The sequence below is a fragment of the Gracilinanus agilis genome, chromosome 3, assembly GCF_016433145.1.
Source record: "Gracilinanus agilis isolate LMUSP501 chromosome 3, AgileGrace, whole genome shotgun sequence".
NCBI lineage: Eukaryota > Metazoa > Chordata > Mammalia > Didelphimorphia > Didelphidae > Gracilinanus > Gracilinanus agilis.
In genome coordinates this window covers 91,938,357-91,954,085 of record NC_058132.1, presented here as the reverse complement: position 1 = coordinate 91,954,085, position 15,729 = coordinate 91,938,357, and the positions used below count along the sequence as shown (strand labels likewise).

The 15,729-nt window shown below is 44.7% G+C and overlaps 1 protein-coding gene across 1 annotated transcript in view; it reads right to left on the bottom strand.

Annotated features, from left to right (window-relative positions):
- Positions 1 to 5,956: 5,956 nt before the first annotated feature.
- Positions 5,957 to 15,729, bottom strand: part of RNF121 (ring finger protein 121) — a 109,347-nt gene continuing 99,574 nt past the window's right edge. The window contains exons 9-11 of the mRNA XM_044668905.1: positions 15,575 to 15,708; positions 11,887 to 11,988; positions 5,957 to 6,331 (exon numbers count right to left, since the gene is read on the bottom strand). Of these exons, the coding sequence (XP_044524840.1) occupies positions 6,211 to 6,331; positions 11,887 to 11,988; positions 15,575 to 15,708 (357 nt within the window). The 3' untranslated portion in view covers positions 5,957 to 6,210. The remainder of the gene's footprint in view (positions 6,332 to 11,886; positions 11,989 to 15,574; positions 15,709 to 15,729) is intronic.

Genomic DNA, 15,729 nt, shown 5'->3' with positions numbered 1-15,729 from the left:
TGGGGGGCTGATGAGCTGTAGTTTTCAGAGGTTTGGACCTGTAATTTGTTCTAGCACCCTTTGGGCATCTAACCTTTGAACCCAAGGTCAGTTTGGGAGAGTAAGGGAAAGGAGGTGCTGTATAGACGAGAGCCGTATCCAAGACTTGTTTTAGATTTTTCTCAGTTCTGCAGGATGGGGGAATAATGAGCCAGAGGATGAGAGCAACCCGATCCCTTTAGTCAGGCTGTCCCCCAGAGAAATCTGGGCTTCTGTTGCATCCAGAGTAGGAGCCACTTGGGACCTCCTGGGCCAAAGGGAACATGAAAAAATGAGGTTCTGCAGCAAGGGGCAAATGCGAGCATTCTACGACATCCCAAATTCAATCCAACCCACCATTTTTCTCCTTTTCAAATCTGAGCATCTATGCAAGATATATGTACTAATGGGTTAATCCAAAGGGGTAGATTATAAAGCTCAGTAGTTGCTGTCTTGGTTTCCCTTTTTGGGGGTTGATCATTGTAGCTTCTGGGACCTTTTCCATTCTTTTGGAATCTTTTAGTATTTCACTTATGATCAAATCAATCACTCGAGAGCCATCATAACTGCACGTATTTCTTCTGGGGGTATTTGGTTAGGTTTGGCTGCTTTCCCGGTCTTGCCCTGCATGGATGCCACTTCCATTTCCTCATTCAACATCTAACTCAGAGCTGTTAGGAATCCACACGGAATGATGTCTACTGTCAATCTACCAATGAGAACTGATGATTTAAGAAATGGGAAATCTGTTCATTTTGCAACTATTTGCTATTTTCTTTCCTGTTTTGTTTAGAGGAGCTTCTTGGGATATAGCTGGGTCTTATGGGTAAACTTCCTTCCTTCCTCTCTCTCTTTTTCTTCCTTCTTTCTTTCTTTTCTTCCTTCCTTCCTTCCTCTCTTTCTCACTTTCCCATCTTAGAATCAGTACTGGGTATTGGTTCTAAGGCAGAGGAGTGGTAAGGGCTAGGCCATGGGGGTTAAGTGACTTGCCCAGCAGCACAAAACTGAAGCCAAATTTGAGCTCAGAACCTCCAATCTCCAGGCCTGGCTCTCTATCCACTGAGGCACCCAGCTGCTCTCTTGGATGAATTTTTCAGGGATAAAGTGTCAGCTGATAAACTCAGGGAGAACCCTAAAAATATTTAGACACCTGAGACCCCTTCAAGCTCCTCCCATTCATTCACTTCCATTCTGACCAAGGGGCAGGGCACCCATCCAGGACACACGCAGAGGCCGACATATGCCCAGGTCCCCACACGCCACTCTTTCTTTCCATTATTCCACTCCACTGGGCGCCTTCTAGCCGGGTTGTCCACGGCCACCTGATGGGGTCAGCTACCGGCTGTGAAAGCCTTGAGCGAGGCCCAGAATGCTCAGAGCAGGGCACGGCAGTGCAGGGAGCCTCCGTGCTCAGGGCCCCGGGGCTCCTCAGTCAGCCTCCAGCATCCTTCTGCAGAGATGCTCCTTTTACTCTCGGAGGTTCAACAGTGAAAGTGTGCTTGTCTCCCTAGTCCTTCCCAGGTCTTGAGCCTGGGAGCTTCTTGATTCTGCTTCATGGCTCTCTCCATATTCCGGATTCAGTTTCCTCAGCTCCTTCCACACCCTGTCCTAAGTAGTGGTGAGGATGGGCCAAGGGAAGGTTGAGGGAAGAATAGATGAGACTGTTCCATCTGTGCAAGTCTAGCTATGGCCAACGCTTTGGCCTTGCCAGCACCCTGAGCCTTCTAGACACCAGGATGGACAGCCCTCACCTGACCTACCCAATCCCTGAACTCTAGGGCCCTGGATAACCCCAACCCACTCTGAATCATGTTTCTCTAATTACAATGTAAAGGCTCTCGAGGGCAGGAACCATGGGACCCTTCTCCAAACTTCCAGGGCCCAGAAACCTGGTCTCAGAACCTTTTGGGCCTGGTTGGGACAGGTGTCCCAGAGTGGGTAGGGAAATGGAAGTCAAGAATACAAGGAATCTTGAGGCAGCTAGGTGGCTCAGTGGCTAGAGCCAGACCTGAAGATGGGTTCAAATGTGGCCTCAGACATTTCCTAGCTGAGTGACCCTGGGCAAGTCACCTAACTCCAGTGGCTTAGCCCTTACTGCTCATCTGCCTTGGAACCAATGATTCTATGACAAAGTTGAAGCCTTTACGAAAAAGATACAAGGAGTCTCATGCCAATCTTGGTGAAGTTTAGACATGTAGGATCAAAAATCTCCATTGTCTGATTTGTCTCTTTCCAGGTCCCTCCCCAATTTGGACTGTCTTCCCTCTGCTTTGCCATCCAGTTCCTACTCATCATTTGAGGGGCAGTTCCAGTACTTCCTCTTCCAATAAGCCCTCCTTGGGTTACTCCCACTCCTGTTACTTCCCAAACAATTTCTAAGTAGCTTTCAGTTGCTTGGACATCATTCTGAGTTTCTCATGACAAAACCTATACAAACCAGGGGCTTGCCCATCACGGCAGCAGGGCCTGGAGCCTCCCACAATGGTTGTGAGGCTGAATAGGCGAACGGAAGGAGCACTTCCCATTATCTTTGAGGTTACACTCCACAGTGAATCCCCTGGGCCAAATGTAACTGTAGAGGAGTGTCTGGTACGAGGGTACACTTGTGTAAGGCCTTCGCCTCTTCCGTCTGAATTTCCTGGCCTTTTAGCAAAGTGATTTTTCTAAAGTCCAGGTCCAATCATCTCACCTCCCTGCCAATTTCTTCCAGGATCAAATATAAAATCCTCTTTGACGTTCAAAGCCTTTCATAACTGATCCTTCCTCTTCCCTTTCCAGTCTTCTTACATCTTGATTTGAATTGGATCCAGGGACACCGGCCTCCTGACTATTCCATGAGCAGGACACTGCTGCTTGGCTCTGGGTATTTTCTCTGGCTCTCCTCCATGTCTGGAACACTTGCTCTTCCTCTGACCTCTGGTTTCCTTTAAGTCCCAAGTAAAAGCTCAGCCTCTACAGGTTCCTCCGTACCCTGTATGTCATGGGCCATTTCCATCCCAAATGTTCACACGGGCTCTTTGTGCCTGCTCTGTGGCTCAGGTTAGTCTGACCAAGCAGTCATGCAGTACAGACAGCCGCCACCATCCAAGTTTGCTTTGGACATATTTGCGTTAGACAGCCAGCTCCTCGAGCACAGTGCCTGGCAAATAAACGTCTGCTCCACTCAAGTAGTCCTGTTCCAGCCCGGGGGGACTCGGCGAGGTTCTGCCTTTTCTAGGGTGCCATCCCACCTCCCCCCCACTGGAATGACTCTGGATTTTTTCTCCTTAATGTACATTCCCTGAAAGCACTGGGATGTTTCAGCATACTTCCCCTGTCTTGTCTCCCCAGGCTTTCATTTAAACACATTTTATTGGGTCAAGGGTAGGCAAGGCTCAAAAGGAGAGAATGAGGGAGGGGGGAGGCTGGAAGCATCCTTGGACTGGTGAGGACTAGCTCAGCTTTCCCCAGGAACTACTTGCGGGAAAAGACAAGTAACCATGGGCCAGGGTCGCCAGCCAGCTTTTCAGGTGGAAACTGGCAGGATCATCACTTGAATAATAAGAATATAGAACACAGACATAGCTGAAAGAAACCTTAGAGATCATAGTCCAAACCCTTCGTTTAACAGATAAGAAAAGGGAGACTCGGGGAGGATAAAGGGACTTCTTCAAACCCAGAAGCTGAGGGAGAGGCCTGGGTGTGGGCAGGAACAGGCTGGCTCTGACCTGTCTCCAGGGAAGACATCCTGGATGGTGGCCTCCTCCTTTGCTTACGGTGATCCTGTGACCTGGGATCAATGAGCCTCTCTGGTACGGAGGCAGGCAGAAGGTTCTGCGCATGGTGGCAGGGTGATGGCTAGTCCTTCCTAGGAAATAGGGCCCAACACGGGAGAAGCCAAGTAAAAGGAACTCAGGAATTTCTCTCAGCTCACTGGGTTTTATTAAAACTGGAGTTGTGAGAAAGCTTGGGCCCACCACCTCTTTAGGGGATAGGCTCCAGGTCCTGGAGGTGACCCCAAAAGCTGAGGGCTCCCCTCTTCCCAGTCTGGCCTCTGGCCTCCCATGATCCCCACCCCATACCCCCACAACAACAGCAACAACAACAACAACAAGAAAACCTACCAATAACGGCCCTCCCTCCCAGTGGTGTTGAGGATGTTCAGCCTGGGACGTAGCCTCTAATGCAGGAGCCCAGGCAGACCCGCGGTGTTCCCTCTTCCTCCCTCCCCGTTCCTGGTGTCAGCCTTAGCCCGAGAGCCGAGTGTAGGGAAGGGGAAGGAGGGGCTCTAGTACCTTTAGAGATCCCTCAGTCGGCAGATTCTTCAATGGGGGAGAGAAGTCTCCTGTCAAAGTCCTAGGAAGTTTCTAAGGGGCATCTCTCAACACTCGCCTCCTTTCTTTCCTCTGGTTCAACGCCCCGCCCTAAGAAGCTCTGTTTGGGGGCCCAGCTAAAAGCTTAGTGTTCCACAGCAGCGCCCAGGAGCCAGCTTTCTGGCCTGAGGGCCCTGATCACAGGCCATTTCTCTCTCCCTTCACAGGCCCAGTAAAGAGCCAGGCCAAGAAGCAAATGCACTCAGTCCTTAAGTCAGGGGATTCCCTGGACTGGCCTGTTCTTAGCAACATACCCAGAGACTTGGGAGCCTCAGAAAGCCATAACTAGAGGAGGGATATGACAGTTTTGGCTCCAAGATCGCCATTTCCTCCTCTCTTTTGGCACATCATTCACTACTTCCAATTTCACTTAAAAATCTTGCCTCATCGCACGTTTTCAAGCTCTCCTGCCCTGACCCAAACAGACATCCAAGGCCCAAAGAGGCCTTTCTCCCCGGTTCCCTGAAGCCCTGGCTTCTCTGGTTCTCACAGCCCTGGGCGACACCTCCCCAGCCATTCTGGGGCAGTGATGGCTCTGGCGGGTGCTTACATCACTAGATGATAAAAACACTCTGCCCCCCGCCCAAAGCAACACCCAGTCCAAGGTGAGGAACTCCCAATTGGAGAGGTGACTTTCCATGATCAAGCCTGATGGAGGGCCACTGAAGGCAACTCTCTTCCATTCTGAGCTCTCCCAGCCACTACAAGAATCTCGGGGGTGGGGGGGTGTGGTGGGTTTTTTTTTTTCTAATTTTGAAAACATCAGGAAGGGATGAGGAGGTTGAATGGATGTGGCTGTGTCCCTGCGGGTGTCTGGTGGGACAGGGCAGAATCCAGGGGAACAGGTGGGTTCATGGCTTTGGAAAACGACCTCCAAAGCAGCGATCATTTACCCTGGAAGGCAGGCAGTCCCCCCCAACCTGACAGAGGCTGCAGTAGGCTAGAGGGGAAGGCACCCGAAATGTCACTGGCCAGTTGAGCACCTGCTTAGAGCCATCCCTCCCCAGCTGCACAATTGGCTCTGGGTGCAGCTGTCCCCTGTGGGGAGATACACACCCCAGGAGGAGATCCTCCAGCTAAGTGTACCAAAGGGAGGGCTGCTAAAGGCAGCTGTGCGGACCAGTCCTCCCTCCTGGGGCTCGGACCGCTTGAGGCTCTTTCATCTCCTCAGAGATTCCTCATTTTCTGCCTGGCTCTTAGGAATGCTAATACCCAGCAATCCTGACAATACTGCTTAGCCACAGAAGGGGATTTGGGGGCGCTTCCTCATGTAGGCCCAGATGTCCAGGCACGGAAACTGTTAGGGAAACCCTCCGACTCCACATATCATGCAGGGCTAGGGCTCTTTCCAGGGCTGGGGAGACCTCTTTTGAGATAACACAGAGCTCCAAGGGGGGGGAGATGGAATGATGTTTTTTTCAGGGTTCTGCTTGCAACCCAGGCTGCCATAGAACTTTCCATTTCAGTTTTGGGCTCTCAAGCCAGCAAACAGGGATGAGGAAGGGTAAGAAAACTAGGAAGTGGGAGGAAGGGAGGGAAGATGGTTGTCACTGTCTCACATTCTTGCAATAAAAAAGGTTTTTAAATATAGTCATTAAAATAATTTTCTTTTAAAAAGAACCTCCCTGTCCGGGAGCCCCCATGGGCTGGTTCACTGCCACACCCCCCGAAACAAGAGTCTTCCCTTGGAGCCGAGGAGGGAGTGTTTGGAAGTGGTTGTAGAGGATGATGAGGTCTTTGCCAGCTGTGTTGAGGGGAGGAGCTGGGTCAGCCCAGGGGTCTCAGGCTGGTGGGCTACCTGCCACAGACCCTCTGCCCCTGCTTCCCTTCTGCTCCATGGTTACTCCAGGCCCAAGGCGTAGTTGATTCCCTGTACCAGTCCAATGATGACTGGCTGCCAGGCCACAAGGTAGCGGAGCCAGTCAAGCAGCTGTCCATACATGACATGAGGCCGCTCCCATCTTCAAGGCGCACAGGTTAAAGAAAAGGGCCCAGAGCTTAGAGAACAGAGGTTCTGGTGGGCTAGACTAGTGGTCATGACCACATGGGACATTTGGTTGCAAGGATCGGGGTTTTCCCATTCATGACCTATCCATATCCATCCTGGTCAGATTAGACTTAACTTCCCTGATACTTCCAGAATAAGATTTGCACAGAGAGAGCTTCTGATGCCCAATAGGAGGTGTGTGAGAGAGGAAATGAAACTTGCTGTCATCATTCCTCTTCTCTCTCCCTCCCCCCAACTTCTGATCCTTGGCCCTCAAAAGGTCTTAAATCAATTTTGCTAATAAATTTGGGGATGGGTATTCAATGGAGTGGGGAATGAAAAGAAAGAGAAGAGGGGAGAGGGAAAGGGGGAGGGAAGAAGAGTGGAACAGAAGAGCAGATCCCCAAAGAAGTAGAGGAGAGGGCTAGAAAAAGAAAGGAGAGAATAGCTAAAGACAGAGACATTCAAAAAAGATAGGCAGAAACTGAGTGTGAAGAACCAGGACCAGACTTTTGAGACATGAAGAACAGCCCCCAAGTGGGTGCTTACTGGGGAAAGCCAATGTTTTCAGGATCAGAGGACTGAATAAAATCCCAGCCTTGCTACTTTTATTACCTTGGACAAGTCACTTAAACTCCTGAGGCTCCCATTTTCTCTATAAAATGAGGGATTGCATTGGATGACTTCCAAGGCCTTCCCTGCTTTTATATCCAGGATTCCATCAGCCTTCTTTCTCCTAGCCTATGAGCCAGAGTTAGCCATAAAGCTAACCAACCCCAGGTATACAAGCATTCTCCTGCTGAGCCAAGCAAAATAACCACATCTTGGCTCCCAGGGGATGGAAGAATGGGGATGGATTCCCTGATGCTGCATGATCAAGGATAAAGTCTGCAGCCTCAAGATCTGTGATCAGCCCCTCACTTAAAAGGTCTTTCTCTAGCAGGAGTTTTGCAAGTAGACATGGCTGTGGCGAAGCTAGCAAGTGACTGGTATTCATGAATAGCTTTGAAGAATAGTAAACAAAGTTGAGGGGAAAAGCAATTGGTTTAGTTTAACTTGAAGAAAAATTCCCTAATTTTCAAAAGAGAATAGGGGGAGATGCTAGAATATCTAGCCAGTGAGTGAGGAGACTGTACTATCCCTTCTTTGTATTATAATTGTAAATGTCTGACATCCCTTCTCGTAAATTAGAGATGCCTGCAATGGAGGCAGTATGGATGCTGACTTGGGGGCCTTGGAATGACAGGATTTTATTTCAGAGTTGGTAGAAAGCTAAGAGAACATCGAATCCAAACCATAATAGAGGAGGAATACCTTCAAAAACATTCTCAACAAGTGGCACAGACAAAAAATGGGGAAAGCATAGCAAGAAGGCAATTCATGGGAAAAAAGAAAAATAAAAGGGGACTTAGAGTAACTTATGGGTAAGAAAGGATAACATGACAACCAAAAAAGCTTAATGTAGCATGAATAAAAGCAGAGTGAAGGCAGTGATATTATCCCATGCCTTCTACTATAAAGTCAGTTAATTTCTCTAATACTGTGTACACCTCTGAAAAACATACTTTAGGAAATTGGAACACATTCTGAAGGCAGTGACAAGGCTGGAGAACTGGCAATCATGTCATATCAAAACGAAGGAACTGGGGAAGTCTACTCTGGAAGTGATGCTTTGTGGGGGGGGGGGGGAGGGTTTCATGCTAGGGAGAGAGGCTACTGACAGTAAATAACTGACCTTTTTCTTAAGGTTGCTAGCACATGTGCATTTTCCTAATTTAAACAAGGAGCAGGGTTCTCGAAATGACCCCTTTCCCGGAGAAAAACTAAGGGAAGAGTTACTTGGCAAGTGGGTGGAGTGGTAACATGTACTCCAGTTATTCACTGGCTCAAGATTTTTCTTTTCAGTTCTGTCAGTGAAGTGAGAATTGGGGGAGTCCCTTGAATAAGGAACAAGAACTTAGCTGGAGAGCTCCACTGTGGGGCACAGGTTTTGTGAAAGGGAATGATGGGAAGGAGCTAAGGATTTAATCTTAGAAAAAAATGCAGATTCGTATCCTAGCAAAGTGATGATGGACAAATGACTTAAATGCTTTGATCCTGACTTCCTTCCCTTATTTGCACTGCTACTTCACAAGGCTGGAGTAAGGAAAAATACTTGTAAACTTTGAAGTCACAGAAAAGGTGAGCTATTCTAATGCAGCTCTTCAGGGAGCTATCTGGTCTGTCAAGACTAGAGTGTGGAGGAGTTGAGCAGCAAGGTTATAAAATCTTTTTAAGGCTGAGAAAAGAAATAAGAATGGGCTAGGAAGACTCCGCCTGGAAAACACATCAATCAAATCCATACATGCCTGGACTGTACTTACTTTGATAGAAGGAAGAGCACTAGAAACTTGACTGGAGATTTTGTATTTCGTATTCCTTTAACACCTCATTTGCATAGTGCTCCATGGTTTACAAAGTATTTTTTCCAGTAAGGATCTTTCTGAAAACCCCTTACCTTGACTGGGGTGAATTAAATGAAGGGGTTCACCCAAACAAAGGCTTAGGGAGCCAAAAGGGATAAAAAGTCCTCTGGAATCAACAGTGCTGGTGGCTAGAGAAATGAGAAGAGTTGTAGAGGTAGTGGGGTATGAAGCTGGGCTGTTAAAAGAAATGAATACTCAAGTGCCTAATCTTTTTGAATATCTGGAGAAGTCTTGTGGAACAAGGAATAGACTTGTCTTTTTCTAGGTCAAGGCAACAGAACTAAGAGCAATTGGAGGAGAATGTTCTAGAAAGAATTCAGCTGGAATTATCATAACAGGTGGTGTGCTGCTGGGTCTATATCCCAAAGAGATCAGAGATAAGGGAAAGGACCTACTTGTGCCAAAATATTTTTAGCAGCTCTTTTGAGTAGCAAAGAACGGGAAACTGAGGGGTTGTTTCCATCACTAGGCAAATAGCTGAACAAGTTGTGGTGTGTGGTTAAATGGAATACTATTGTGCCATAAGGAATGATGAACAGAATGAGTTCAGAAAAACCTGCTAAGTCTTATATGAACTGATGCAAAGTGAAGTGAGCAGAACCAGGAGAACATTGTATACAGTAACAGAAATATGACATGATGATCAACTGTGAACTTCAGTCTCCAAGATAACAAGGGCCTCATGGTAAAAATGCCATCCATAGCCAAAGAAGGAATTGTTGGAATCTGGGAGCAAATCAAAGCATGCCATCTTCCATTATATTTCCTTCATAAGAATTCTATTGTATTTTATTTTCTATTGTATGTGTGATATGTCTTTTCCATCATATGAACAATATGGAAATATGCATTACATGAAAGTATAGGTATAATCTATATCAGACTATTCACCACCGGTGCTGGAGAGAGAGAAAATCTGAACTTTAAATCGTCAAAAACAATTCTCAAAGTGTTTCTACATGTAATAGAAAAAAATTAAAAAGAAAAAAAAAAAACAGATTGTGTTGGAGTCAGGAAGCCTTGAGTTCAAATCCTGCCTCTGGCACTTAATGTGTGACCAATGGCAAGTCAATAAATTTCTCTGAGCCTATTTCCTTACCTATTAAGTGTGAATAACAATACCAATAGTACCTCCGCCATAAAACTGTGAGGTTCAAATGGGAAAATATCTGTAAAGTACTTTGCAAATCTTAAAAGTGCTAGAAAAGTCAGCTATGAATATTGCTATTAATAACAATTTGTTATTCCCAAATAGGCCTACCTTTGTTAGGCAGAGAATGAGTGCCCCATTAGAGGATGGCAGGGAGTTACAATAATCAACAATGCTTCATTTTTATAGCATTTTTACATTTTACAAAGCTTGGGGGGGGGGGGAAGCAGTAGTTCTCCATTCCTTTCTCACTCTACTGAGACAATGGATGGAAAAGCACTTTGAAAATGCTACCTAGTCAGGTATCTGTAAAAGGCTGTAAGATGTAATGAAGATAATTTGGAATTTCCTAGAGTTAGGACCTTGCCTGGAATCCTGGCTACAATTCTTCTGGGTGATCCTGGGGCAAGTCACCCTTAAGTGCCCATTTACTCATCTGTAAAGTACTGACAATACTTATTCTACCTACTAACCCTTATAAAATTACTGCGATTCAAGTATTTTGTAAACCTTAAAATAAAAGTGAGGAATATGCACTTGGTTACTGATAGCAGTAGCAGGAGGAAGAAAAATTCGAATAGTGAAGACAGTTTTACTTAGAAATTAAGGACTAGTTTTTTTTTTAGTGATGTGTGTCTTCTTCAACATGATCAATATGGAAATATATAATACATGACAGCAGATACATAACCTATATCAGAGTGCTTACTGCCTTTAGGGAGTGGGAATAGAACACAGGGAAAGAATTTGGAACTCAAAATGTGAGAAAATGAATGTTAAAAATTGCTTCTATATGGGAAAAAAACCATATATTACTGGGGAAGGGGGGAGGGGGGGAAGGACTAGAGAGTGGCCAAGGAGGACAATGAGGTTTGGAACCTTGCTGTGATGTAATAGGAAAAAAAAGCTCTGGACTTAGTCTCAATCTTGGCTTTGTCACTATCTTCGTCTCCAGGAAAGTCACTTTACCTGATGATGCCTCAATTTTCTGATCTATAAAAGAATCCCTACCCTCTTCTACAAGGTTGTTGTGAGAGTTAAATGAGATTATGTAAAGTGGCTTTGGAAAGCGTGACAGAACTGCCAGCAGGTGTGTGTACATGTATGTATGTATGTATGTATGTATGTATGTATGTATGTATGTATGTATGTATGTATGTATGTATGAAGTGAGATTCTGAAAGACCATGAAGAACAGCCAACCAGAGCTAGATCTCAACTGGGAAGGGGCTAGAGAGGCTTCTTAAGAAGTCCCTTCAGGGCTGAACTATGAATCTTTATGCCTGCAGTAAAGGAATTATGGTGGTCTCAGTAAACTGACCCAAGAATGTGTTACCATTGTTGATTTACTGTTGAGGAGTCTGGAAAGAGAGAAGAGTTAAATGACAATCAGGCTCTGGTCCTAAGGCATTAATGGCCAAGTTTTGGGGAAGAAAATATATATCTGGTAAGATAATAAGAAGGTGTCATGTTGTAACAGGAACTATAGCAGGATCCAAGAATAGCATCTCGTCCACACCACAGATTTGATCTTGAGACAAAAAATGCCCTGAGTGGCTGAGACTCTCTCACGCAACATACCGATAGACCTGTTTCTGAGGAGGTATCGTTAGGAATTAAGTCAACATTGCTAAAAGTCTGGAAATTTTGTAGTAAGAAGACTGGGTAAGAGGTTAAGAAAGAAAAAGAGGCAGATGCAGGGAGAAGAAGGTTTGAAGAAGGTAATTTTGAGAACCAATGTGTGGAACTTCGCTCTGCTTTCACTAGCAGGAAGCCAAAGAACACTGGAGAAAAGTCATCTTGACTTCAGACCAGGCCATTTCAGAGTGCCCACCAAATTCCTTTGTTGCCCAGTCTTCCGGAAAGGGTCCTTGGAAGAAAACCCACTGATTCAGGCCAGGTCCAAAAGGATACGGGTTGCTGAACATCCGCTTGAGATCCACCTTCTCTTTGCAGTAGGGACATGTCTGCTTCTTTCCCACGATACACCATCCACGGATGCAGAACTCATGAAATCTGAAGGCACATGGTGGTTAAGAGAAACTAGTAGAGAGAAGCAAGCTCATTCACGATAGCACCCCCTAACCCAATCCCAGGCCAGCTCAAATTATCCTCAAATAATAAACATTTCCCTGTTCAACTCATTCTCTCCTCCCGCTAGATTCTGACTCTGGTCCACCATGAGATTTAGCTTATAGAATGGCTGGAAAGCCAGGGATAAAATACAGTTGAGGATCTCTCTCTCTCTCTCTCTCTCTCTCTCTCTCTCTCTCTCTCTCAAAACACAAAAAACTCCCTATTTTTTTCATGCTGACTTATTTAAACATATCTCTCTCATTCTATATTTGTGATGGTGATTTTCTTGAAGACAAATATAGAGCTTTACATTTATAATTATTACATTTGATTTCAGTCTATTTTAGATTGAAATCATCTTGGATACTAATCCCTCCCAACTTTGTGTTATCTACAAACCTAACAGCAATTATATCTTACTTCTAAGTCATTAATAAAATGCGGACAAGCAAAGTGATAAGAACAGATCCCTGGAGCACTTCACTAGACACTAACCAAGTTAATATCAATCCATTAATGATTACTATTTGGGTCTGGTCTTTCAACCAGTCTGTAACTACTATTGTCTAGTTCATTTCTCTAACTTATTCACGAAGGCAGAATGGGACATTCTGTCAAATGCTTTGCTGAAAGCTAAGGAATGTCTTCAGAATTCCCATGTTTTAGTAACCATGGTTAAAAAAAAAAAAAAGGAAGTGGGTTTTACCTGGCATTTAACTTCTCCTTAATGAAGCCATATGAGCTATATGATTGCTGCTTCCCTTTCTAAATGCTCACAAGCCATTACTTTCATGTTTCCTAGAAATATACTGAGAATGTAAGCAAAACTTACTGGATACTACCCTGACCACCCCCCCACCCTTTTTTTAAACCCTTCTGTGTATTGGCTCCTAGGTAGAAGAGTGGTAAGGGTGGGCAATGGGGGGGGGGGGTGTCAAGTGACTTGCCCAAGGTCACACAGCTGGGAAGTGTCTGAGGCCGGATTTGAACCTAGGACCTCCTGTCTCTAGGCCTGTCTCTCAATCCACTGAGCTACCCAGCTGCCCCTACAACCCCCCCTCCTTTTTTTTTTTTTTTTTTAAACAAATCAGGGCACTTGTATTTTATCAATCCTGTGATCATTCAAAGATCAATGATGGAATCTCGAGCAATCACTTCAAACCTCAACTATTGCAATAGTCTGGTAATTGGTCCTATCTCCAGTCTTTCTGCTCCAGTTCACCTTTCATTCAGTTGTCAAATTGATCTTCCTAAAATATGAGAATACTATTCAACTCCAGGAGCTCATATAATACTGTCTGTTTGGCCTCTAAAGCCTTCCAAATTGTGCCTTCGCCTAGCTTTCCAGTCTTTTCCCACAGTGTTCTCCATCTTCTGTGACCCATCAACAACAGCCTCATGGTGTTTCTCTAACACATGGCACACATCTGCTGACTTTGGGCAATTTTCATTGGTTGTCTCCTATTCCAGGACATTTTTTCCTTTCTACTAGTCTCTTCAGAATTACAAAATGGAGATGTTCCTATCTCTCCTGAGCAACCTCCCCTCTAGAATATCAGGCCAAGGGATCCTACTTCTTGCTCTGAAATCTTTGAAATCTACTCGCCTAAATCTGGGCTACAAGGAATACTATGCCTATCTTTTCTCTTCTTTCTTAACATTAATTCTATAATGGAATGGTTACTTCCACTAAAGCCCTTGTACTTCTTGTTCCTTCTTGGGTTGTCTGAATTAGACCCCAGAATAGCAGTTCCCTTTCCTGCTTCTTCTACTTTTTGAAGGATGAAATTATCACCAAGTTCTGGTTTGATTTTGGCATAGACCTCAAGTAAATGTCTGGACAGTTCAAATCTCCTGTTATTATAGTATCAATGCTTCCATTTATGACCTTTTCTGAATACCTCATCAAAACCCTCCTTTTTCCAGGAAGTCTATAGGACACGTCTATAACAGTATCATTTTATAATGTTTTCTCTAATGTTTCCCGCTATATTTCAGTTCTCAGGTTTCAGATTTCTACATAAGCATCTTTAGTATAAAATACTATTAAACCACTCCTTTATAAGAAGGTATGTCCTCCTAGAACCATTTCCCAGAAATAAAGTCCATCTTCTCATATTTGGGTCTAAACTCATATGGTCGAATTGGTCTCTTTAGGTTTGGAAATCTAATTCAACTAGTTTACTACCCATACTTTGTACGTCTGTGTAGAAAGCTGAGATCATAGGCTTATTATTAAATTTTCTTCTTGGAGATTGTCTCTAGTGAAATACTAGTCCTCTTTTCTGTTCTTCCAATGGTACCCATCACTGAATATCTGTGGGGGAAGGTTTTTTTCCCCTTCCTCAACCCTTTTCAGTTAAAATTCTCTAGCTCACAACTTTAAGCTTGGATAAATGTTTAAAAAGTAGCTTTTCTTAGGTTTACACCATCCCTGATCATTCCTCTATTTTAAATTGTGGTTAAGAATTCCAAATTCTTGAGGTCCTGGGTTCAAATCTGGCCTCAGACACTTCCTAGCTGAGTGAACCAGGGTGAATCACTTCCCCCCTTGTCTAGACCTTACCACTCTTCTGCCTTGGAACCAATACCACTAGATTATAAGGTGGAAGTTAAGGGTTTAAAAAAATTAAAAAAAAAATCCAAATTCTTTTCTCAGATACCATCTTCTCAGCTAGTCATTTTCCAAATCTGCCTTTTTCTTCCAACTTGCCTTCCTTCCATTCATAGTAGTGATGAGTGGACCCTAAAAGTCTTCAATCTTTTTTGTCCAGGATTTCATAGATCTCAGTAATGCTTCCTAGGTTCATTTTGGTGTCTTTTCTCCTCATATTGATAAATCATTTGTCTTCACATTGATAACATGGAATGCATACTAGTTATTGAGTCTGACAGGTCTTGGAGGCCTTTTGTCACTTCTCTGGTTCATGCCCAGGAAAGATAGCAGACCGCTTAACTGCTTGCTACAGTAGGTCTTTTTTCCCCTCTGACTATTACTTGATGCTCTCAGTTAATAACACCTTTTGATCCTTATCATTGTTCCTTGCAGCACAAGAAATTATTTCTCCTTTCAGATGGTCTAGTTCTGCCCATGATTGGAAAAATCTTATCTCTAGCACCTATTAAGTTCAAATGTTCAGGGGTCTTCACTCTTCCCTTTCTTCTCCTAACATAGCTTTCTATTTTACAAGCAGGTTAGAATTCCCTTGTGCCTTGTCACATTTGGCTTTCTTGAAACAACTCATTACCCCTCAGTAGACCGTAAGGTACACAAATAAAGACAACGTCTTACTCAACCATCATCTCCCTCAGTGCTGAGCACAAGACTGAATACTATAAATGTTTAACAAGTGCTTGCTGAATTTCCCTGGCCTAGTGCCCATCCCATGCCCCCAGTCCCTGCAGAGCTAGCATGGGTCACAGATGCAAGCCCCAATTAGCCTGGTGACATGGATACAACCCTTTCCTTCTTCCATGGCCAAAAGGGCAGCCTGGTAGAAGGAGTTGTGGACGCTAGGCAGGATACACATGGTTGCAGGACAGTCTGTATGTATTCTCAATGATGCCCTCTTCATTCACATCCACAAAGATCTGCTGCCCACACACTGCACAAACGCTGTCTGAGAGGTGCTTGGTAGGCATCCCTGATGCACTGTAGAACTGGAGGTGAAAAAAAGGAAA